The sequence below is a fragment of the Euwallacea fornicatus genome, chromosome 12 (genome assembly GCF_040115645.1).
Source record: "Euwallacea fornicatus isolate EFF26 chromosome 12, ASM4011564v1, whole genome shotgun sequence".
NCBI classification, from domain to species: domain Eukaryota; kingdom Metazoa; phylum Arthropoda; class Insecta; order Coleoptera; family Curculionidae; genus Euwallacea; species Euwallacea fornicatus.
The window spans coordinates 3,424,128-3,451,178 of NC_089552.1; the positions used below are offsets into that span (position 1 = coordinate 3,424,128).

Sequence of the window (27,051 nt, forward strand, 5' to 3'; positions counted from 1 at the left end):
TAGCTGCATAATATAAATAACGCATAATTGCATTTTCGAGGAAGTTATTAACAATAAGCCAACCAAATGATCGACGTCAATGGCGTAATGACGCCCTTAACCGGCGAAAGTAATTACATTTTTAATGGGTTCATTAACATTGTTCGTCTAACCGATCGTCTGACCAGCAAATTCCCGACAAATTGTTCGATCGCCTTTGCCAATTTCAGTCGGAGAGGTCAATTTGTAAAACGGTCTCGTTGGACACGACAATAAATCATCTTTTTTAAAAAACACGTTCACTTTGTTATGAAAATATTCGCCAATGGCGATCGAACGTCTTTGGCAAGGTCAACTTTGCGATAAAACGTGGAATTCCATGATTAGTAACCCTGTGAAACTGAAAGGCTTTGGGTTCAATCTGGTTCCCCCGCACTGGTGAAAGTTTCACATCGCCGCAACTAATTTCAAATTACGACATTGTTGTACGTAGTGCAACAATTCTCACACTTCACCAATGATCCAATCATCAAAACACTTATAAAAAGAAGTCCCAGTTTCTAAATATAAAGCAACATTCCCACGGTGCATAGACAAACAAAAGAGGCGCAGAAACGTGGAATAATGACATTTAAAGAGTTAATGACTTCCTCCAGCCAACGTCTGGGTCATTATCACTGGCACTGGGTCAATGAGAGCTAAATCAGGAAGACGCGCGTGCCGACATGGCAGTTTTGAAGCAAAGAGATTGTCATTAATTGAATGCGTTCGTAGAAATTTTGCTTCGATTTCTTTCAATCGTGCTGAAGCTGAAACACGATTGATGGGCGGCTGTTTTCCTTGTATTTCCGTTCATGGAAGGCTGTCGCTAAATGTAGACCATTTTTTAGGAATAAACGGATGCAAATAAACCGTGAATCCTCAGATCTATAAATATTCATGGGTACAATGTTTGCACCCACACAAAGCAGAAATAGAATGGCATAGAGATGCCCATGAGAGTGCCAAAAATCGAATACACACAGCACAGCAACATTGGAAATTTCAAATTTGCTTTCTTCTCAGCCAATTCCCAGCTTCCTGGTTGATATCAAATTTCAGGTAATTTTTCCCGCTGCGAAGCCTTAGTCACCACCATTGTCCATATTCTTTTAATGCAAATATGCAAATGATCCTCATGGATGCTGCTTGCTTAATGGCTAATCAAGATAATTATTATTACGGCTTACGGTACCTGAATGAGAAAGGATTGAGCTAAGATTTATGATTTTATTAGATCTTTACTGTTTATTGTCCCATAAAGATGAGGCTGAGTAAATAATAAAAAAAAGTATTTGACTGTAATGCAATGACCGGCCTTAATGCAGGGGGAATGCATATTTATTGTTGAATTGAGACACTTAAGTCTCATTCAAATTTGCAACGACCAAGATTGAGAAATTGGGTAAAAAATTGTTCCTGAAATTTCTCTGAATGGCAGGAAATCTGTAGCTGATACAGTTAGCCCGAACTTAATTAAATTTAAATTTTTAAATTGTGATTAACACCTGAAGGTCGCTACGCCTATGTCCGCAAACTTATGGTTAGCGCCACTTTTATTGAATGGTACGTGCCGACCCTGTGTATGGACACGACTCATTAAGTAGAATCGTCTTAAAATAATAATTATGTTAGAATGAAGTTGCTTGAACACCATTCGTCGTGGGTGTTCCCACGGATTGTTCCTATAACGTTTATATTTATTTGATGTAAAGAGCAATAATTGCCAGATCTAGCAGCGAGGAAAAGCTAAGAAGCTTAACCTTGGAACATTCTTATAAAAGAAACTCAGCGAAATGTTCGCGGGTTATGGTGCTATAAGATAGAGACAGAGATGTAGGCTGTATATAATTTTAAACATATTGGGTGGCTCAAAAAAGTAAATTAGGATTCTACTTTTTTGTTTTAAATGGAATCATCTGTGTATTTTTGCATTTTTGCAGTTCCACGTCCAGACATGCATATGTCCTACTTTCATCGTATAAGTTCTGTATTGACTTCATTAATCCATCTCTATGAGGTCTTGAGATAACTGCCGTTACATGAAATCTGTGACGCCCAGTATCAATTGAAACTGAAATAAAAAATTGATCGCTTCCACCGTGTATTATAGAAAGATTAAATTCGGATAAGTATGGATTTATTGCTTTCTGTTTTATTTCCCAAAATAACTTAGGCATATCGTGACCAAAAATATATGCAATTTTTTTTGACATATTATGCATATTTAAGAGCATCTTGGTTGCTGGCTTTTTGAATGATTTGCATACACGAACCTTTATATAACAGGCACTTTACATATATATAGCGAACAATTTACGATTCCCCCGTGGGGATCCGTTTTTATGGAGATTTCATTGAAGAATTTTTCTCAAAAGCACAAAGTAAATTTTGAAAAAAATCAGCCAAGAAATTCCTTATCTATAAACTAGCAACTTCAAGTGACTTCACAAAAATAATCCGTAGGATTCATATCGGGTCAACTTAAAGGCCGTGCAATCTCAACTGTTCGGCCTGTTGTAGGGCCTCCTGGCGTAGTACGTGTTGTCTTTTTGAAACTTCACAGAATGAATATTGATAAAAGTTTGGATATATGAAGACATCCGATGGAGAAACCACGCTTGATACATTCGTCTTACAGCTTGAGCATTACCGTCGACGTTTCCGTGAACATTGGTGACGCTTTGATAAATTGGCCCACTTTAAAAATTCAGGCTTTCACAAGTACTGTCAGCTTTTCAGAAAGCGCTAGCAATAAATTTAACGATTTTGCTGGAAATTGTAACATATGCATTATTTCCCGAGGGTGTTGACTTTGCGTCTATTATTTTGTTGGGCTCTACCACTCTCAAGGTAAACTACAGAGTATATTTCGTTGCTGTGAGCATAAAAATTCAAAATTGTTCGTTTAGCAATGGCAAGCTATGAATTACAAAAAACAGTTATTTAAATCCAGGTATATCACAGCATGCGACGCCCTCTATCGGCAAACGCAAAAGTTAGTATACATACTTACCTAACACCTCGTAAAAACGAGAGCTTTTAATGTGCATCTCAAGACTCCAAAGTTCCTTCCAAGGGGGCATTTACCTGGGATTTTCTAGACGATCCAGAAAAAGCCACTGTGAGGGGGAGAGGGTGCAGTACTTTTTTCTTAATTTTTTACTGCATTACATAAGTTAAACCGAGTCTCATGATTTACAATAAGCCTTCAAATGCCAATGTGGGGTATCGCTCAGCGAGTGGGCTTTGCGATCTGCATGATAGTTAGGCTGAGTTGAAATTGTCACCCCAAAATGGCAATGAAGTATCGCTTTAATGGTACCAGAAACATTTTAGCCGTCCTACATAGAACAGGAAGGTATTTCCAATGCAGACATATCGAGTTACATGTCATTATCCACTTCCAAACGGATGACTTTGTGACAAGCTTATTTTCCGACCCATTAGCGCTGCTAAGCTGTTATGTCAGCAAACCTAACGGTAAATGCATTATAATATTAACGTACCTCAAGGTGAAAGTTTATTATTAACTCTATAATAAACCAGCATAGACATACAGGGTATTATTTAAGTGTGTGGCCAAATTTCAAGAAGTGATTCTTTTGGTGAATCGAAAACGACAAATTTGTATAAACATAGATCCGGTAATGCTTCGTTTTTTCAATATACAGGGTGGAAAACTTGTTTTATCATTTTGTACTAAAAACTCTTAAATAACGAAAAGACGCTGACCAATCTGACGTTGAATCTTGGTAACAGTTTTTAATGTAGCACAAAGGAAATTTTTAAGCTTAAAATCGTTCGTCTCATTTTGTCAGAGGCGCACACGAAGGATTTTTAGGAGATTTAAGGAAAACAAAACAAGAAAAACGCTTTGTTAAAACAACACTTAAACAAATGGTTTTTTAAGTAAAGAAACATTTAATAACAGCAAATATGAATTTTCTCCAACCAACTACTATACCAAAGCACCAACGTGACAAGAATAATGCAAAGAATTCTGGACATGCAAACGAAATGAAAGGACAATCCTGACAATGGGGCAATAGTAACCCTACTATGTCTGACAAGACAAACAAGACAGCCAAATCTCCAATTCCCCAATACAACCCTGATAGAGCACTACAGCCTGTAAATGTAAATAGTGCAACTGATTCAAAATATTTCTGTTCTTTCTTCTTTTCTCTCTTGGACAGTATGAAACACTAAGTTTAGTAATTTGTATCATGGGCAGAAAGAAAAAATATATATTTCAATTTTAATAATTATGGCTTAAAATACGTCTCATATCTAAGGTTTGGTATGAATTTCGATTTACTCCAGTTTAAACTTCCTTCAAAACAAAGTTTTTAAAATTGCATGATTTTTTTTTAAACTTAATTATTTCGAAATCCTTAAAATTTAGGACAAGTAAACCTTAATGAAACTTACATTAATTTTTCTCAAAAAACCTAAAACGATATTAATATATGGGGTGTCCTATTTAAAAAAACATAACTTTGATATTTTTCACTTATTTAGAACACCCTGTATATAACGAAAACAATTTTAGAATGTACCCATAATCGAGTTCTATATAACGCAAAAAAAAGAAATTCAAAATATTAAATCGTTTAGCCGTAATCTTCCGAGACCGCAATAAATGACCACCCTGTATATATGAATTTTGAACAAAATCGATCAAATCGTTATTATGAAAAAAAAACGACTTATAAAAAAAGTTAGATATCCTGTGTCATGAAAACGCAGCATTACTGAATCTACGTCAATACAGGGTGTTGAAAAAAAGTAGGCCAATCCGTTAGCCACATATCCCCTGAGGGAAAAAAATTATGATTTTTATTATCCCATTTTACATTTTGGTGTCCCGTGCTCGGTATATAGGGTGCAAAAGTGGAAACTGATAATGTTTTTGTTTAATAAGTCGAGTATTTCTGGAGGAATTAATTCCCCAGTTGGTAAACATATTTGGCTTAAGAAGCCTCGTATTATAGAAAAAGAAATCTATTTTAATTGAGAGTTAACAAAAATAAGGGGTTAAATACATCCCCCCCCTTGAACTTGTTTGGCTTCCAACTGTTGGCTTCCGATTAAGATTTATTTAAAACACCATTCATTTTTCACAATTTTTTCTCTCTATCAAAAGTTTGATGATGAATTCTTTCAGAGAAAAATCGGAAAAAGCTTTTTTATTTTTACTTTTTTATTATTTAATTACTCTTTATTGCGTTGAACACGAATGCTGAACAGCACATATGTTGTTAAATTTTGAAAGGATCAGATTGAGGTGCGTCAAAGCGGCACCTCTTGAAATGTGGCCACGGTCTTAAATCACATTCCGTATCGTTAGTTAGTTTTTAAAGCGTCGATGGGTTAAGACGTTTACCAAACACAGGCCCTGGTCGTTGATTTAAAAGCTGAATCTCAACGTCGATACATAATCCTTCGTTTTCTAGTGTCATTAAAGCGAAACTGTTAATGTAATCGCCTAGTGATCCAGCCATCGATTTGTTTTGATAGAAAACATGAAACAAGTGGGTGCATGTACGGCTTGGAGTTGTCTTTCGTTTGATGCTAATCCGATGACGAAATGGCAATTGTATAAATTTAGATCGGTCCAGATCCGTTGATTTCATTCGCGAAAAAAAAACACACACAAATAGATAGACGCCGATTTAGAGTTTGAGTCATGTCAATGTGTTTGAACTACAAATAAAGTTGTTGAATGTTTCGATTTACTTTCACGAATCCAGATCGCTCCACTAGTCAGAGAGAAACATCAAGTGGAATTGACTTATAATAAGTTCCTCAAAAAACTTATTTAGAATCGGTTCGGTTAGAACAGGTGTGTGTTCGAAATGGCCCTGGAAGTGCTTTTATTTAAGATTTCCCATTGCAGAGCCATTTCCTCGTAACGTTTTAATTTGTTAAAGAGTCAGTATTACATTAAGTTATTCACATATGCTAATCTTTTTTTTATCTATTCAATCGCTTTTAAATGCTAATCGAACAGCTGGTTGACTTGCTAAATCAATTCATCAATCACCAATCAATCAATCATCATCAACTCAATCACCGTAGCTCGGAGCATCATCATTATTGTCTTTCAAATTATCTCCTAGGCTTACAGCAATACTATAAAATACAGCTGTTGCATAAGTTATGGCAGTCCAATTTTGCGAGCAAAACTTTCCTTTTCCAAACTCCAAAAACCCGTTCCACTATACTTCCCGTTCTTTCACGCAGGTAGTGTGGTTGGGTCGCTAAGGTCAAACGATACATAATGCATTGTCCCCGAGTAGTAGTAAACCCAAGTTTTTTTACCAACACACCGTTTTAAATAATAGCAATAATTAGTAGCTGGTATTGTGCTATGCGGACACATGTTAATTCGCCTTCATTTTCCTATCTACCTATTGTCGTGGTTGTATGCACAACTTTTGTTTAGTTTTCAATAAGTTTATTCGGTTAGATTTGATTTGTGCATGGAAAAAATGTTTTAATGAATGATTGACTCATTCTGAATCCCCCAAGCAGTCACCATTATCACATCAAATTATTTTTCCATGTAGTAAGTGCCCATGAATGCAAATGAGCAATAAATTCAAATTATCGTTTTAATTACCAGAACTACGACTCACCTTTCTGCTTATTGGCGCTCCTTTCGTCTTCGATTTCTTGGATCTTCGATGTCTGGTAATACGAGGTGTAAATGGTGGTGGTTGTTTTAACGTGGCGGTCGAAGTCAGTTGTTTGGTTGTCAAAACCGTCAAGACGATGGCGTCTGGCGAAAGCGCCTTGACTGAATTGTATCCAGACGGTGGCGACGACTGCGCACAAGAAAATTATTGCACCGAGAGCGACTGCTGACATACATCGTCTTCTGGACATGACGGACACGTGTAAGACGCTGAAAATAAATTTGAAGATCAGTTGATATTGAAGAAGCTACGATGGGTCGACATGAACACGATATGGACACACAAATGGTAAACTCCTGGACAAAAAGTGGTCTGACCTCTATAATATGCCACAACTATTACGGTGAATTACTTCTAAATATCGCTTGTCCTATTTTAGTGATTTTTGTATTAAATCGGACGTACATTATTTATGAAACACATCATATCGTTACATTTTCAGGAAGAGTCCACTATCGGTGCACTCTGAGCGAGCTAAACATGCCATATTTTTCGTAAATTTGAAGTCCCTTAAGGATTATTGTAATGTTTAATTTTTTTTTTCGTTATTTCGATATCTACGATCATAAAGGAGTTATGGATTATTGGACAAAATTATCGTCAGTTTTTTCTCCTAAGTTTTTTTTATTTACTGCAGGTGGGCTGTGAATTTGGGAATAATGGACCGGAAATAACAGGCGTTGGTTGCGCCTACTTCAAATTACTTTTTTCAACAGAAAAATTAGGGAAAAATTTTCTTCTTATCATAATAAATCCCTTGACAATATTCGCGTTATATCTCAAAGGGCCTTCAAGATCATTTGATAAAAATGAGCACGAAGAGACACAAAACAACAAGCGGCGCTCCGAAAGCTTCTTTAGTTTTCGAGATACGTGGTCACAAATGCAGTGCCGCCCTAAACTGTCCCTCCTCGTTGACTTTTTAACCAATTATTATTTTTTTAAACTCGAAAGCAGCATTAAATGGAACAAAAAATGCAATTTTTTTAGGTATTTTTTTAATATTGCTTACGTCACTGGCAGCACAAAATAGTCAATTTAAAAAAATTGAAATATGTGTCACCTGACACCTCAAATTAAAGGTCTTTCGCACCTATATTCAATGGTGTATTGCGATTCAAAATCTATTGATTTGTTTTTGAGAAAAATAGGCATACATTTGGTAAAAATTGCAATATAAGCTCAGTAACAGGATACGTAAACAAAAAAAATTGCTTGATGATAAGAAATTGATTTGTTTTCAATTTTGTGTTCAAGAACAGTGTGGTTATTTTTATTTGCCTTGTTATTGCTTTTGAAGGTCATTTTCTTTCATCGTTAAGCACCATTTAAAAAATAGCCAAACGTTAAAAGATAGTATTTTTTGTCCTTTTTAATGTTGCTTCGTCATTTAAAGAAAATACCAATTTGTTAAAGTTAACGGGGGAGAGGGAGCACCATTTAGAGCCGCACGGTACACTCACTATCGATTTTTACGGGGCTTCTAAGTAAAGATGCCTCAAACTACACTTATAAAACTCTTAACCCTCAAATGAAGGTTTGTAGGGATTACAACATTTTTTCACGACTTTCCGCATGTCCAGCTAAGCCAAAAATACTACTTTCATGGAACACTGTGTATCATGTCACGCTTAACTCTACATTGTTGCAATGCATGTGGGGGGGCTTAAAGCCATGTAGCTTATTTAAGCCGAACAATAGGGCATTAAGAGATAATGTGGATAATATTTCGGCATTTTGTCTTGGAGACAAGGACAGTACTGTATTAGTGGCCATATACATAACCAAGAGGGTATTAAGCATGTAAATGCAGACGAAGTATGATGTTTTTCTCGTGATTGCTTATGAATTCCCAAGAATTTGTTACTCTTCTTTTTTTTTATCGAAAGAAGTGTTTTTCAATAAAACCATGGAAGCGATGATAAATAAAATGGCAACAATAATCATAAGAAACCTTAACCTACTTTAGTAATCAAATATACTATTTATTAATAACTCGATAGTGTCAATACTATAATCAATTACTGTGCTATTACATGAATGTAAAAGACCACTTTTACCTTCAGATTTCTTCCACTATAACAAATGTTTCACCATTAACAAAACATACAGTTTTGAAGTTCTTATTTTGATGTTCTTGTCGCTAGGAGAAGAGTCCAAATCCAAGAACATTATTTGCTTTCACTTGATGGGGGACAACAGCTCAATGTGGAGGAATTTGTCCGAGCCAATAAATCTGGAAAAAAAACGGCATTTTAGCTTTTGCTAAAAGGTTTAAAATCGGGTTAGATCCAATTTAACTGCCGGATTAATCCGCGTAGTGAACCTATTTCAGAGCCGCCAATTTGCTTTTCATCTTATAGCTCTAAGAACATTAAGGGAGATTAGTTTATTGTAAAATAATACGATTTAATGCTTTAATTGTTGATCTGTGTTAATTCTTTAAGTAGCCATAAATCACCATTGAATCAGCTCAGGATTACTTACTTGAAATAATCTGTTGATTGCTGCTAGCAATTAGTGTGTAATTTGTACCTCTCACGAAGTCCTCCACCTCAGTCCACGTACATCATATAATAATTTGCCTACATACAGGGCGTGCAGATATTGATTTTAATTTTTAACCCAAACAAATTCAGAAATTGGCTTCGCTTTGACAAACTTACATTAGTTGAGTAACTAAAGAATTAGTGATCGTTTTTGGGTAAATGAACCAGCACCAGCTTCTTGAAATCTCGATTAGGTTTCTATTGGCATTTTATCAAATTTAACTTTGTATTTTTAAATAGGAAGACGGCAAAGAAATCCCGAGATCTTCGCAAGAAGTTTTGTTGTTTGCAAAGATCTCCAAATGTCTGGGGTACTAAACGTTGCTAAAAGTTCATTAATAAAACAATTAAACTTGATAAAACGACAATTGAAATCAAATCGGGATTTCAAGAATTCGGGCACCGAACCCAAATCCGCCAGTGGCGGCGTTGTTTTTACATAATCGCCCGGTAGACGTGATAACCATCATATCTTTAAGGTTCCCACCGTCATCGCTGACGCTGATGTAAAGTCGCTGACTGAAGCTTATCTGCTAAATTTGTCTCATAAAATTAGCATCGGAAGGCTCGTAAAATCGAAACTTCGATAAAACTAATAATCATTATTGTTGTTCAAAGAACAATGAACTGGAAATTGAATAAAACTGGGCCAAATGGAAACCACTAAAAATAACTTTTTAATAACGTGAATAGGTTTATCGAACCTAAAACTTATGGGGTGCTATTTCTGATCGAATACCAACAAATGGGGTTCGGACATTTGCTTGAATAGCATTTCCTGAATTATTCAAATTTCTAAGATTTTGGGTTCAAATAACTTCGGATGAGTTCGGAGAAGTCCAGGTTTAAACCAAGCCGCGCAGCTGCCTGATGAAACCTCAATTCAGATTGGCCAATTCTAAAGTTATTCCCGATTAATCCAAGCGTCTACCACCTTTCCTGATTAAGTTTCGCTCAGGTTTCTAAGGTTTATCGTTCAATTATCCACGACATCCAAGAATTCTGAATCAGGTTAAGTGAGTACTTCCTGCGTCAGCTTAATTCAGATTTTTGAATTTCTTCAGTTAATTATTTCAGGATTTCCTGATTTATGAGTGGAGATGTAAATAAATTCCGGAACTATTTGTATAAATGCCAAATAAAATCGCCTTCAACAGCTAGGGTTTATAGACCAATTTGATAGGCAACGTGGGTAGGTGTGTGAGGTTCAAGTGGGATGATTTTAAACTTATTTACATGTAAACTGAATTTTTAGATGATCAAAAGGAAAACCAGAAAAGTAACCTTGAATTGAAAATATGAGTAAAATAATTGAAGTAAATATTTTACCATCAAAGATTGATTATTACCCTACTGTGTATAATTTATCTGAAGCACAGCTGTGCCGGAAAAATTCTAGGAATAGTATCATTCTTTGCTGACAAGCAATTCAAGAAAATTCCAGGTGTTTGTCTAGACCTTCTCTTTTGCAGGTGACTTCTCTTCACATCGTGAGAAGTTAAGAGAAGTGAAGAGTAGTTAGTTTATTGATTTCATCTTCACACTCATTCATCAGTTAGGCCATCATTCTTCAGGTTCTTATAGAAATTAAATAAAATTATTTTTGGATTTTTCAAAAATATTTTTGATAAAAAATATTTGCTTAATAAAAAAAATGAGAATGCTTGACTGGGATGGAAGGAAATTGCTTGACAAAATGGCTAAAACAACATTATAACAAGAGCAATTTTCGGTATTAACTGGGCACTTCGTTATTATGCTGAATAATGGCCTGAAAATCGCATGAAATTGTGATAGCCGTGGCGACAGGCAATGAGTCCGGATATCTACCGAACTCGGGTTGCAGAAAATACAAGGCGTTTGTGAAGCGTGGTGCCATAAGAAAGTGTTGGCAATCTGTAATTTTTGAGGGATGTTAAAAACGCTCAGATTCTAGGAATCTTTGAGCAGGAGTGTATTAAGCCAACTGTCCTCCTTTCGATGAACTACTACGCGTATGATTACATACTAAATTGTATTAAAATCAGTGGATTTTTTTTCATGAAAAAGGATGCGTCATAGTAGGAAGAGTTGCGAGAACTTCCCCACTCTAAATTTTTAAAATAAATTTTCAATGTATTTTCTTAACCATCGTTGTCATTTCACATTAAAAAAATATAAAATATATTAACGGTCATACGGCAAGTTTTAATTTCTATATAATTGGATAAGTTCAAACGTAAAAACTAAACGTAATTTTAGAAAGTCCTTGATCTAGAAAACTTTATGGAACCAATTAAAAATTAGACGTTATTTAAATTAGTGGCTGCCTACGTAAAAGTAAAAGCAAGTAATAAAAGTTTGCTTTTACATATTTTGTTGGTAGTACGTAAACATTGCTAATTTCGTCGAAAATATGGGTCGACTAGAAATTGGCAAGCAGATGGACTGATTTAATTTCGCGCACCCAGAAAAAAAATAAAATTTTTATATCTTCAATGTAGATACTCATTTTGAAAAAGACTCAATTTCGCGAAAAGGCCACAAAATTAAAAATGAAAAAAGAACTTTTTTGGTTTTTCGTTCTTTCTCAACTATTCCCGAAAATTTTTAAAAAGGAGAAGAACCTATGTCTGCCAGTTTTCAAAGTTGAAATTCCGATATCTCGCGAATACAAGGAGCAATTGCCTTCGAAAGTTCAAATTAATCGTCCCCATACACTCACGACCCGGCGCAAACTGATTAGCAATATTTCTTTCGGTTTTCGATATACTGAGTCGCTTTCATATATTTTTTTCCAATTTCGAAGGAGCTGTAAGTTGAAGACCGCCAAAAGTGCATTTCCGAGACTCTAAGACCTTTATTTTGGTTTATTACACTTGTACTTACAGTGATTTTCATCTTTTTCTAGCGACCCATTATTCACTATCAACTCCGTTATCTGCATCTACATCTTTACCATCATCTGCCTGAATATCAATTATTGAAAGTGTAAGAGAATGATAACACTTACTTTTTCTTCTATGACAGAGATCTTCGTGCTTTGGTGGCATTTCAACTAGCTTCATCTCACTAGTCGCATTACCAATAATGAATAATAGCATTTTTGTTGCAAACGACTATATCGAGTCAAGACAAGTAAGACCTCTATCTTGACGTTAAAAGATTTACAAGTCGCAGTTAACTTTCCTGGTTTATTCTTATCCGTTTCAACCTAATTAGGAACTAGCCTTAAAAGAGTAACCACCATCCAAACTCATTAAATTAACGACCATTTTCATGATTATAAGCACACCATATACTTAAATGGGTCGTTCATAGTTCAATTGAGGAAAGTGGGTTTCAGTGTTGCATTGGAAAATATAATTGATTCGTGTAATAACACTGCCATCAGCTATAATTCTTTAAAATCCTTACATGGAAAGCTTATTTAATTCTGACTTCTTTATAAGTGAAGGTTTTCAATTATTTAATGTCTATTAACAACATATTTTTGGAAAGTCAAAGAAGGTTCTCACAGGCAAATCGTTGCTTGACCACTAGCCAATCGTTAAGCCATATTTTGGTGGTCAGCTACCATAAAAACTGTAAATGCAGAACTACCACTTCCTAATTTGACAAAACAATCTTGTGGGTGTATGGCGAAAAAAATCTGACGAAGTTAGTCATAATGTCGGACCCACATTTGGCTATGCCTTAATTCGCAACTGGGGACATTGATAAATTAACCAGATAAATCTAAAACACAAGCCTGTTTAGTTGCTTGCATAAATTAATTTTGGCTCATCTTTCACTTATGGTAAGCATCTTGGACTTAACTTTGCCATTATGGAAAGGAACACCAAATCAAACAACTGTGGTGCTGAGGTCGACTTGTGCTGGTTGCTTTATTCCAACTCAATATGAATGTTCATACAGCTTTGGCATCGCCGTTTTTGATCCTCATCCAACACGTCTTCACTATATTCTAGGTCCATATTTGTTGAAACCTTTAAAGTACCTAGAGCTCCTGCTAATGCTGTTGTTTCCGCAATACGCAGAAATTTAAATTTATTCAAGATACACATAGAATCTATAGAACTAAAACAACTATTGCTGTTCCTGATCACATTTTCTAATTGTGTTTCGAAATGCATTTCAGTACTTCACTCTGTTTCGTGTGAAGAGCACCACCCAGTAATAACATAACATTAATTAAGTCTAGTAATTTTGACGAAATAATGCTTCATAACGGAGTATCAAATGATCAGAGTTTCCGCAAAAAACAAAGAACGCCAATGGTTTGTTCTGTCCTCGACCTTCTAGATGTTTTATTTAATTGTTAATAAATACAATAATATTTACATCAAAATATCAGTTTATTTTGTTGCTGAACTGTGAACAAGACTTCTTTAAATATTCCTGGTAAGGTTGAGTCGAAATAAAAAATAAATAATGTTCTGAGGCCTGTATTAGTACCCATCATGGAGACCAAATGGCGTTTTCCAACGGGATAATGCAAGGCCACATACTGCAAATATTACTCGAAGGTAGTCGCAACAAGCATAATTAGAAATGCTTGCCTTGGTCTGCATGGTCATCGGACCTATCACCCATTGAACACCTTTGGGACATGATGAGTCGCCGTCTTGGAAATTTACCGAGGCCTCCAAACAATTTGGATGACCTAGGATATCACCTTGAGGTAGCACGGAACGAAATACCCCAGGAGGATATTGATAATCTGTTGCAAACCATGCAGCAAAGAGTACATGCTTGCGTTCCTGTAGAAGACGATGTTACTCATTATTAACTTTTCAATTAATAAATGTTGTTTTTTTTTACTGAAACTCTGATCCTTCGATACTCTGTTATGAAGCATTATTTTGCAGAAAAATCACAGAAGTTAATTATTATTGTCACTGGATGATGTATTTCATATCAAACTGGCTGAAGCGGATCTGGGAGTTGGGAACCTGTTAATTTCAGATTTTCGAACAGAACACTTTGATGTACTTTTTAACTTGGAAATATGGAAAGTCTGGGCAAATTCGCGAAACTGGTACTGAATATTTTTATGACAAAGACCAATCATCCCTGAACTTGAAGAGGTTGATAGATGAAATCCTCTTAGGCACGGTGGGGAGGTTCAACTATCACTACCGGGATCAAAATTTGATGCTGTTAGACTCAAATGACAATCACTGGTTTCGCAACATGTTGAAATACAGAATTCCTTCATCTTCTTTACGGGGGATACGGACAAATTTAGGGCGGAGAGGGGTCGTCCCCAAAGTGGGCCTCCGTATCTTCCTTTGCGGTCACCACTGAAGAACGAATTTTTTGTCACTCTGACCTTATCACACTCAGCTGACAGTGACAAAAACGCACTTAGGTACTGTCGAGATCTCCAAATTGAGCTTGGGGATTGGTCGGTTTCGTGGTTTCAATGGAAGGTATTATTACCCTACAAATTCATAATATGGTCCCAAATCTCGTTCTGATAAGGAAGGTAGTTGCATGCGAAACACTTTGTTGATGAGCGCTTTTTGGTCTAAAATTATGAATTTTCTCGTGGACGCACACAGTAGACATCCAATATTTCTTCGGAATGGTTGCGCTGGTCCAACGCCGCTGCGCTTTAAAATTCCATAGAGCGCCCATTTGCCTCAGGTATAGGTTTTTACGACGTCTGCCTGAAACAATAACTCTCACGTGCATAATATGTGTTCTTTGACCTGTGAACAAAACAAACACATTATCTGCCCATTATCCGACACGAGATACAACACGGCAGGGAAAAATGTGGCTCGGCAACAATACGGGGCCACGCCCGTTTTCTCAATCAAATTTTTCTGATCCTGGAGTTGAAATATGACACAATAAAGTAGCTCTCGACCAATTACAATTGACGTTATGTGTGGGATGATTGCAGGAATAGTAGGACGAAAAAGAGTGTGGCTCGAGTTACTGCTTCCAGCATCGTAAATAATACGTGTAATGTGATTGCTTTGCCTGATAAATGTTAAGTTTACATCCTCGGACGCAATTAAATAAGTTGGTTTCAGTTCCTTCTTGAGGTCCCAAGTTTTCTTCGAAGTTTGAGACTGCAAAGGCACACGTGGAGAAAGAAATATGAAAATATTGTCACTTTCAAAGAGAGCGCTAGAGATGGGAGGTGTGCACGTGCCTGCCGATCTCTATCCGTTTTCGAGATCCAAAGCTCTAAAAATCGGACCGTCAAAGTGCACACCACGTGAGGGTCCACGAAAATAGTTTTCATCTATTGAACACCGTATCCAGTGTGTCAAGATAAGGATGTCCAGCAGTGGGATCTCGTAAACGGTTTTGGTGAAATTGCAGAAAAGTTGCGTATTCAAGGGAGTAGTTTCACCGTCCAAAAAGATCTACAAAATTCATTTGATCAGGTCCCTCCCGTCTACCACCTCCGTGCTGAGCATTCTTATCTTGGACACTCTACATATTCGTGTATTTTTTGGAACTTCTGCTCGTTTACTGTAAACGAAACTGAAACTCCCTATAACTATCGTTTTGGAACATTTCATGTTTATGGATGAGAAGGAGGCAATACCGCGAACGTATCAATGCCTGCCCAACAAAACGTAACCGTCGGACGCAAAGTTAATTTTGCATTTTGAATGGACATGACCATGCGCGTACGTACGTACCCGTACGTACCCCGACTACCGCTGCGTATACTTATTTTAACGTCGAAATGTCCGAAAACCAACGCCAGGGGCCAAATTCGAATTCTTCAAATGTGGGTCAAGTCATTAGCTCTGAAACCAAAATCCATTAGACGTAGCTTGCGTGGGGAAGTACGAAGAAGTCGCTTTTTAACTCTATTTTACATAAATACTCAAATCGAACGAAACAGGGCTCCTCCTACGTTAACGGTAGTCAGGTATGTTTGAGTTTATAATGTGCGTTAAGCGTTTGATTTCTGAATTTTTGATGGCAGTTCTTAATTTACAAGCTGATGCAGCAATCCAAATATCTGCTCGCCATTTACTGCTACATTCGATTTAATTCCATTCATTCTGACTAAACTTTAAATTAAAGGTCAGTGCCAAACATCCAAGAAGCAACTATTTTTAGACTAATTTCATATTTATAAATGGCCTGTCCTACTGATCCGAAACTATCCTGCGAATAATTTATTATATTTTGATAAGAGCAGAAAAATAGTAATTACTTATGTAAATGTTCTTACGTAGTTGTGCCTGATAAACCGAAAAAACGGCCTTCCAAATTGAAAAATCCGGCGATTGATTGGACAAAAGAGTATTTGTTACAAGTAAAAAGATCCACGAAACTGAGGTCAGTGGCGCCTGTTTGTTATTTGAGCCCTGAAGTTTGATGATGATAATGGAGCGTGTAATAGTCTTTGCTGCGGGTATAAGTTGGGCTAATTTGTTGGCTGGGATTACCGATATAAATTATGGATCCTCGAGGTGAACTTTATATGTATATTCTAATTTACCTGCAGGAAAACGAAATTCAAAAAAAGTCAATACAGATATAAATTTCAGAGAACCTTTTTTATTGCCCTACAGAAACTAAAACAACAGAGGATATAATTTTTTTAGTCGAAGTTACTTGCACCAAACTTACGGCCCGGGGCGCCCCGGGCATAGGTCAAATCGGGGCTTCGAGATCGCAAAGTCACGGAATTTCTGTGAGACCGCCTGACAGAAATCAGGGTCAAGGGTGACTATCCCTAGGGCAGCTGCTTATCACCGCTAATCTAGGTCGTCCACAGGGAGGGCCTTCTGCAGAGGCTTTAGGAATTCAACATATGGATAGTGATACCTGGCACGAGCGGATAATACTACTGTGCAGGTTCGCCGACCTTTAACCAAATCCAAAAATAGGTAAATTTTAGATTCATTTATTTCATATGTTGACTTCGACTCGCATTTCCACACCGACTGTAACTTTTTGCTGAATTATCTCCTTTATTTTGTGGCAATTTATGGTCAATTTCATTCTTTATCTATTTTTTATAATCAATTATAACCAATGGAATGACCTCAACACTGGTTTACTTGTAACTTTCCATTTTGCAATTTATTTAGTCTGCGAAAGTGATTAGGAAGGTAGATTGATTCCCAAATTGACTTTAGAAGTTTTTTTCAAGGCACGACACCTCGCGCCTCTCAACTTTGAAGCTTTCAATTGTTCAAAAAATCCAAGATATCTTCAGAGAATTAAGAAATAGTTATACTTCTTGGTGGAATGGCCCTCAGCAGGGATTTTATTGCCGTCGTCAGAGGCAACTCTGGAGAGCATGAAAATCTTAATAACAGCTCTTCGCGAACGGGGACGTTCATCAATTAATAAAAATTGCCGCTGTTCGTCGACTTTGTCATAGAAAAGACCAAGAATTTCATTTATTTATTTTTATTATTACTCGCATTTTCTTTAATTTAATGACAGAATTGTTTTAAGGCTCAACTATTCCTCAACAGACATGCAATTCTTGAGCGTTGACTAAAATTATTTCAAGCAGCTAGGAGAATTTCAGACCATCTTATTGGGGACAAAACATCTCACTTCCCAACCGAGTAAACAGTCTTAAATATTCATTTTCTTCCATTATCTATTTTTATTTATTCCTTTGGTACCTCTTCGGTCCTCTGGAAATCGCCAGGAATAGAAAAACGGTGAGACACATCATCAACTCCACCACAGTATCGAATGATACTCGATTGTATCTTATCACTGGTATCTTCGCAAAATTTTTGTTTATTGCATTCTCTATCTGATATTCCGTATCTAATTCTGTACTTCATGTATCTGTAGACAGCAGATCTCCAAAGCTTCTACAATTGCCATAGACGAATTTCAGCAATCACCATTTTAATGCCTATCTAGGAGTTAACGTTAGATGATACTTGTACCAGAATGTATAAGTGACTACGGTGAACTCGTTTGAAAACCTGTTTTACATTTTCTTTCAAGTAGATACATGTCCTTATCTGCGTGTTTTCCCAAAAAGCTGAGGTAATGCCTGTTTGCAATTTCTCCTTTTTTTTCCTTTCATCCATTCTATGCTACATCTGCATGTGCTTACGCTTTCGGACTTACGTAGTATAATATGCATCTACTTTACACGCAGACGTGCCTGATGGATCCAATAAGAAGAGGCACGTGTCGCCGGCATCCTCTTTCCATTTCTATTTACATGCTCAATTGCTTTTGCGAGTATGTCCAAACTGCTTGACCGCACAGTTATTTATGTCCAACAATACGAAATTTCTTCATGTTTATTATTATTACATAAATGTTTATAGGCTTAAATAACTATGCATTTAAGGTTCTCAACGGGTAAGACAGTGTCCTGAAAAAGGCACTGTTGAAACCTAATTTTTCGATTTTTGCAAATCTGAAAATTCCTAATGAGAAGTGTCGAAATTATCTGAATCCACACCCATAAAACAGATGATCCGATTAATCATCATCAAATATCTATTTAAAATATTTTTGATATTGCTGTCTAATTAGTTCAATAAATAACAACATTGTGACGATGAATATTTAAACAGGTATTATATACACTAACGTTAAGTTCAAATACCTTCAAATGAAGCAGTAAACTGCCTTGATGAATCAGCAAGATTTATCTATTTTACTATTAATTTTGGCTCTTGGTCACCTCCAATAAACAATTATGACACATCATTGAATTGACGAAGAGAAAAAAGTTCTTTAAATCTGCAGATCCGTTATATTTGATGCTAATTACTAGAGAATTAGATGATCAAAAAACTTTTTTTCTCTCTCTCTTTTCCTATAGTTAATAGTGTGATTATCGGTGATGATAAGCTTAAATAAATGCACTGTTAAATGAATCCACCCTGTATGTTTAAAGGATAGGTTTTTGAAAAGTATCTTAAAAATTCTACCGGCAATGGAAACCTCCATAAACACGTCTACCATAATATGGTGGAGGAAGATGATTGAGGGCATGATGACGTCACTGCCCTCTACCAAATATACCTTAACCACCTCACGTCATTTTTTTTACAGAACGGGCATGGTCGCGATATATCATAGCATTTTCAATAAATTTTTCAAAAGTACCAAAGTTTTCGGTATTCTGTCCTCAAATTTATCCAGCAATGCCTAATATGCAGAATCCATGAGTAAGACACATAGGCGTAGAACTCAATGGTTTTCAACCAGCAATAAGTAACGAAACTGATAATTAATTCAAAGTTTTAATGTAATTAAATCATTTTGCAGCTCAATATTAACATTTTTTTTATAATAGGTGTTGGAAATGATTATTTTCCATGTAAGGATACAAACGATATTCACGTTATTGACGTAAATTCTTGTAAAAGAATTAATAATAAGGTTATATTCAATTATTTGTTAAATACATTTAATAATTATGAAAAATAACGGATTTGAACATTAAATTAATTATTGGTTCTATTGCTTATTCTTCATTGAAAGGCATTTAATTCTACGCCTTGGTGTCTTACTCATGGATTTAGGCATTTTAGGCATCATCGGATATTTTTAGGGGCGGAATTTCAGAAATTTTAACAGCATTGAAAACCTTGTTGAAAAAGTTTTCCGACGAATATGTCGCAACCATGCTATGAAAAACAATTACTTGGGCTGCGTTTGGTAGAAGGCTGTAAATTCATCATACCTTCAATTTCCTTCCCCTATCATATTATGGTAGACGCGTTTTTGAAGTTTTTCATTGCCGACATATTTTTCAAAATATTAGCATTTATAGTTAAAAATATATATATCACCCTGTATAAAGAAAAGCAAACTAGCATTACTATTACCACGTGGAAATCAGTCACTTGTCGTTAACTAAAGTTTCATACCAGATCAGTAATGCACATTAGTACTGCTAATCCCCCAAAAAGACCTTAATAAACCTTCTCAGATTAATGCTTTGCACGTGACCTCAAAAAACCATTGCTCATTCCAGTAATTCCACAAAAGTGGATGATCTCTTTATTACTACTTCATTATTCCTGATCCTTCGAAGCTACCGGTTCAGCTACTAATAAAACTGACACCGTTTAAAAGGATTTCGCACCTTCTTGAGTGCTAATTTATGCTCCTCGTATATATATGTCTCCTCGTATTTCGTAGATTTTTCCAACGCAAGGCCGTTCAAGGTCCTCTACGAGATTACTTCCACCTTATCTATCTGGCAGGGAATACTTAACGATTGTTAATCTGATTCAGACTAGTCGGATTTATTTGCAGAAAATTTTCGGAGACTTGCCGGTTACGTAACTTGTTTCATTGATAAAGATCAGAGGATATCTCAGAAAATGAACGGTAGTATGTCAACATCGGAGGCTTAAAAATTGTTAGTTTTCCTGTTCTTTCGTTTTCAATGGTCATACCCCCAGCGTCTACAGAAGGGAGTAGATCAGGAAATCAGGTATTTGATCTGACGGAAATTTTGGCGGTGGTAAAATCATGGTCAGCAAATTTTATCGCGTTCAATTTTCTATAAGTTGCTACGAGTCAAAAACCCTCCAAAAAGACATGTCACTGGATTCATATAATTCTCGTTCGGATACATCTCGTGCGTGGAAAGTTCTGGGAAATTTTAGATCAATGTGATTTCGTGTAATCTGTAACAATAAAAAAAAAGCGCTCATGCACGTTTTCCCAATCTAGTTTGATACGAGCATGTTAAACCTCAGTCGCTACGTGCACTCGTGCTTTTTTCATTCCAAATTGAACTCGTGCATATGGACGACTTTCGATGCGCTTTTTATATTTTTATCAAATATAATCGAACAAATTTTGTCTGTAAGCACCAAATTATTGTTTCTCAGCAAACGTTACGTCAGCAAAACAATAAAAATCACGAGCGTATAAGCGCGAGGGATTTATTTTGCTTGCGTTGAGTGCTTTTGCTTAAGGAAACAATGATTAAATTAGCAAACAGGAAAAAATTATCAGGTTAAACAAGATGTTAGCTATATTTGGTAGGACAAATGCCCGAAAAATCGTTTTTTACCCTCTCAAACCGTCTCACTCTTTCGATGTAATGGTCTCTTTTAAAAATATTTACTCTTCTGTGCTTTCGGTATCCTTTTGGCTGTCACAATGAACCGGAAACATGTCTTCGATGGAAATGTGATTAATCTTGCCACGTTCACTGCTAATTCAATATGCAAATGATTCTTTGATGATAAGACGTAATCCCACGCTGCAGTATGAAAATTTCATATTCGCTTTTTCAAGATGAGGATCATCAGCAGAGCTTTGATTCTCATCGAAACAAACGAAAAAACCGCCTTGTCGGCGATAGTCAAACACAGAATTGTTGTCCCAACAGACAATGATTGCCAGTGATGACATCTATCTGTGGTGCCGATCACAGATTGCGTCTGATACAAATACCGGAGAATGTCCGGCTTAGGGCGATATTGCCAAAGCGAACGGTAAATATTTATATTTCCAGCTCAGCTGATGGTTATAGCTGATGATCCGATAATAATAGAAATAAAAATTTTCGACATTTGTGACAACATTCTAATTTCTGACGAGGCACGGCCGTCTCAAAGCTCGAAAATTTTCATTTATCTACTGTAAATATTTATAAACATTACTATTCACTTTGCCAATATTGCCCTAGTTCGGACACTCCACTATTCACATAAAAGGCGGTGGCTATTCGGTAGCACCCACAGATGGCACCACTGGAAGTCACTATCTGTTGACTCAGCAAGTCTGCGTTTAACTAGCCATTAGTTTGCCGATTACGATGGAAACGGGGAACAGGGGTAGCAAGGGAGCCATATGAACAGTACGTAGAGAGTAATTGCAAATTGCAGGATAGAGGTTTAGGTTTCAGTTGAAACGAACGAAGACATGATTCAAGGCCGTCTCAAATGTAAAAAATTTTCATTTTTATTTGTATCGCATCTGCGATCAAAAGCTGTCAGCTCAGGCTGATCTGTACATATAAATATTTACAGGTGATGATTACAATGAACCGCTTCATCTTGTTCAAAAAGAAATACCGCCGTTTTGGCGGTCATTCGCAATCTTCATCGAGACTGTAACGAAGACCCTGCTTTAGTAGTGTCAAAATAATTGCATCCTCGATAAGGACTGCGAATAGCATCTTAAATGTCGTCGTCTTCTTGAACCAGGCAAGGTGGTTGTTCATCAACCTACACCCAGCAATTTCGGCACTTATTTAGCAGATCGCCCGCATAATGATGGTTTGTCTGGTATTGCCGGTACGATACAAAATAAAATCAAAATTTTCGACCTTTGCGATATTCTTCTCGAAAATCACTATATCGTTAATAGGACTTTGACTTTAGCTCCCCAAATTTCCTTTCCCATCGAAACGACCGAATTAATCGAAATTAAGGCCTAGTTAAATATAGACTTGTTGATCCAACGGGTAGTAACTGCCGGTGCTGCCATCTATGGGTGCGGTCAATCAGCCATTGCATAGAATATAACAGCGAAGATTGCCTAGCCTAGAGCGATATTGACACACAACTGAATTGTAAAATATTTATATTTATGTATATATAATAATTTTTTTTATCTTTAAAACGGCTTTCTGAAAAGCCGTGCCTTTCCAAAAATTACAAGGTCATCCAGAGGTGTAAAAAGTGTAAAAAAATCAATTGAGCTGTAAATATAAATATTTACAATTCATTTTGCCAATATCGCCCTGGGCCATGCATACTTTGCTGTTCGTGTCAGATGCAGTTGATGATCGTCGGAACACACAGATGGCATCACTGGCAGTTGCTGCCTAGTGCAGCCACAAGTTTCCATACTATTAGGTTTGAATAAAGTATAATTATAATTTATATATATATATATAAAAAATTAATTATTTTAACTTCTTAAATTTGAAATTTTCCTCCGTTCTTTAAAGAGATCGTTCACGTCTGGCCCTACCACACAATAATAAAATGTGACCTCATATTCACGTGAATGTATGACGTGATTCGGCTGTTCTTTATAATCACCTTGCTACCTGCATACACTTTAAAAATTATAGATAAGTCCCTGATATGAGTAAATAAAACTTACAGTCTCCAATGCGATGTTTACGTATCTTATACATTGTTATGTTATGCAGGTACGGATATACAGATCCTGCATTTATTTTGATTTAGAAGATATCCTCATCCAATATATTAGTAAGTTTGAGAAATGGCGCAAACGTCTTATTCATTATAATGTGTTTTATTGTATTAATAAATAAATTAGTGGAAGTTAAGTGAGGCAGTAGTTTGCGAACCTTCTGCGCTTCTCAACTTAAAAGTTACCATCCGCGTCACTAATTAAAACTTCACCCGAAAACCACACAATATCAGCAGTATCAGAAGTAATCCCAAACCTCAGAAATACCATTTTTCTTCGTAGTGATCTCCGAACCTTGATCTTTCTGAACAATGTCCAATTGTTACGACTCCACTGTGTGTTATCGGTCTTCTGGTTCTTCAGAGCGCATTTATAAGGTTCTTGGCCATTTTCATTAATTTTAATGATTATTTAATGACTTCTTCCATCATGACCATTTCTTTACGATTCATAGTATTAAATGTCATTCGGTCCTCACAGAGTGAAAACTTTAACGGTCAAGATCCACCGTTTCTCCAAAATTAATCGCTATTACTTAGAGTTTTGATTGCAAATTTGACGTCATTACACTGGATAAGGGGTTCCGATAGGAATGAAGCGGTGAAATTCAAGGGTGAAGGATGGGCATTTACATATTAAAAAATGTTAAAGAATAAAAAAATTATTTTACAAAAATGGAGAAATATTGGCAACCGGAATAAAAATCCATTAAAGGATTTGTATTGTGGAAAAGTAAATTATGCAACAAGCTGCATTATGATGAGTCGAGATTATAAAGATACGAAAAAGTTATTTATTACCTGATTTTCGATGTAAAAAAATGGTTAAAACTGGTCTATGGGTCAAACACGACTTTTCTTCTACTACCTATTTTTTTAATGTCTTTTTATTTTTTTTATCAATTACTTTAATTTTTAAAATTCGGCAGCGGGTCTTAAATTCTTGTCGTTTTTTATGCAATTCTTTATAGAATAATAAAATTTACACAACAATTACTGCTCACCGCCAAGTGCGAGGATTTTTGTCAATTATAAATTAGACGGGAAAAACAACGTACCTTCAATATTATGTTATAAAGCACTATATCCGCTGACACACTCAACACCAACAATGTTTCTAGAATGTCCCAAAAATAAATAAAATAATTTTGGAAAATGTTTGTATTTCCTCTGGAAAAACCATCCGAAAATTTTTACCGGCCGGCTTTTCTTGAGCAATTGAATAATTTCGCGGGTCACTCCATTCACGTGCTTTCGCGCCAATCGACAACCACCGCCGCCAGCGACTCGCAGCGTCGAGAATCCGCGGCCGATTGCATGAATTGAATGAAAGAACTTCAACTGGGATTCTCGCGCGGCTTTTTTGATACCTCAATACCACCACCACTACACACACATACGAAAATGCTGATACGTGTTGTGCGTGCTCTTTCTATGCTGTCCGTAGTTTTCTTTCCGAAATGTTGATAAAATTAGTTATTTTCAATTAAACTCGTGTGGCTCATACCACCAGCGAAAATTCTCCGCAGAACTGCAAAAAATATCGGTTATCGCAGTAGAGTTGTTAAGGAGTTAACTGAAAGACACCTGTCGATTGTTATCCAAACTGTTATGTAATCCCATTAGCAGGATTCATACTTAAGCTAAGATTTTTGTGGAATGATGTCCCTGAACATTTGGTAAGAGATATGGTTTATGCACGAAGGTGCATCACCAACCACGCTTTATTTTATGCAGTTGCGTGTCAATTTCTGGACGATAACTGTCCTGACCATTGGCCTCCAAAATCACCTGATATGAACCTTTTAGATTTTTTTTTGTGAGGTAATTTGAAATCCTCAGTTTATACGACGGTATTCCAAAATGAAGAAGATCTAAGAACCATTATGCTTGAGTCGAGCGCCATTATTAAACATGCTGTGTTTGCGGAAGGAGTTGGCCATTTTCAACAGTTATTGTAAATATTATTAGTTTATTACTAGTAATACCAATTAATTTTTTTGTTTTGGTAGTTCAGCTATTTGATAGTTGTTATTTAGTTAGTAAAAGTTTAAATTTTAAACCAGTATTTTTTCGAAAACTTGCCTTTAGAGAGAAATAGTATGAAGAACTTTATACCGGACGACTGAAGGTGTAAGTACTTAAATTCAAGTATATCATAGTATGCGATGCCTTCCAACGATATACAAGAAATGGAGTAAATATTTGAGCTCATGTTATTTATGTGAATTTTTTTTTGGAAAATTCTAACTATCTCGGAAACCGTAACACTTAGACATCGAACATTACTCATGAAAAATGTTCATAATGTGTCGCAGAATCGAAATTTGATATAATATACAGGGTGTTTTACATTTAAAATAAGCGAGTTGATATTCATTTATGGTGTAACCGGACGTGGTATTTTCGTGAAAATATTATCAATCAATAGATCACTTCCTCTTTCTTCCACAATTTTTTTCTAGTCATAGTTTTCAAGATACGGATAGAGGCTCATATTCTTGGGACACCCTGTATACTTAATCAACAGCATGTATTATATCATAAGAACTTATGTTTTGCCAGTTAAATTTTGTCTATAGGTGCAGAATTTTTGCTGTCTAGCAAAAGCAATACACCATCAGCGAAACAACAAATATCACGAACACTTCAGCGTTCAGAAGATTTTTCTCCTGATATTGAGTGCTTTTACTTAAGAAAAAAATTATTAAATTAGCAGACAGAAAAACTTTAACAGATCAAACCCAAGGTCGAACTATATCTGGCGGGACAAATGTCCGAAAAAATTGTTTCTTTTCGCTCTCAAATGTTCTCACTCTCTCGGCATACGCACAATCACAGCTTTTAAAAATACTTACTGCACGTGTTGTCGGAATTCTTTTGCTAGTCCCAATGAACTAGAACACGTACATGTCTTCCTCGGAAATGCCATTAATCTTGCCACCTTCACTATAACATCAAATTTTAGTTGCATCTTTGATGAGGAGACATAACATGTATTTGGAAATTACAAGTTACAGTCAATGTTGGAAAATAGTCAAACTAGTTATATTAACTTCAACAAGTAATGCTTTTAGGGTATCACGTCCGTCATGTCTAGTTGCGGTATCCGTTATTACATTATTATGGACCGTCCACTAGAGGGCTCCAAAGGACAGGAGATTAGGCCCCTGTGGGACAACTCCAATCGACAACCATTGTGGCATATTCATCATGAATTTCTGTGAGTGGTACCCTCTGCGATAGTACCACACAGACCCATCTCCACAGGGACGGGCTTTACATCCTTCCCTGCCAGATAACGTTGAAGGAAATACTATCAATAGCTCCTTCTATGTCCAGAAAGATCCCTAGGGACTCTCACTTTAATCTTAACTAACCGGTCATTAACTGCAAGGTTAATTAGTTATTGAAAAAACCGCTTGCTCTAATTAATGCCTCATTAGTTTCCTACCGAGTGCCATATTGAATTTCTGGAATTCTCTTCTTTTCTGCGTTCAGTCGACTGATGCTCTACCTAATAACTCTCTCTCTCGAAAGCATTTTTTCTTATTTTCCCTTTATCTGAAGCAAAAATTGGACTAAAAAAATCACTGGAACTCGTGTGATAAACCTTTATAAAACTATCTGACTTAATGCTGTAAAACCAACCAGGCAAAATTCAAATTTTAAGAACACCTATTTTTA

General features: G+C 36.2%; 1 protein-coding gene across 4 annotated transcripts in view; it reads right to left on the minus strand.

Annotated features, from left to right (window-relative positions):
• AdamTS-A (ADAM metallopeptidase with thrombospondin type 1 motif A) overlaps nucleotides 1-24,714 on the minus strand; it is a 91,944-nt gene extending 67,230 nt beyond the window's left edge. For 3 of the 4 annotated variants that reach the window (XM_066288381.1, XM_066288380.1, XM_066288379.1), the window contains exons 1-3: nucleotides 24,423-24,709; nucleotides 8,783-8,958; nucleotides 6,663-6,931 (exon numbers count right to left, since the gene is read on the minus strand). In XM_066288381.1, coding sequence (XP_066144478.1) covers nucleotides 6,663-6,912 — 250 coding nt within the window. In that variant the 5' untranslated portion in view covers nucleotides 6,913-6,931; nucleotides 8,783-8,958; nucleotides 24,423-24,709. Of the gene's footprint in view, nucleotides 1-6,662; nucleotides 6,932-8,782; nucleotides 8,959-24,422 lie in introns of all 4 variants that reach the window. The other variant, XM_066288382.1, reaches the window with a different exon arrangement.
• Between the last annotated feature and the right edge of the window lie 2,337 nt (nucleotides 24,715-27,051).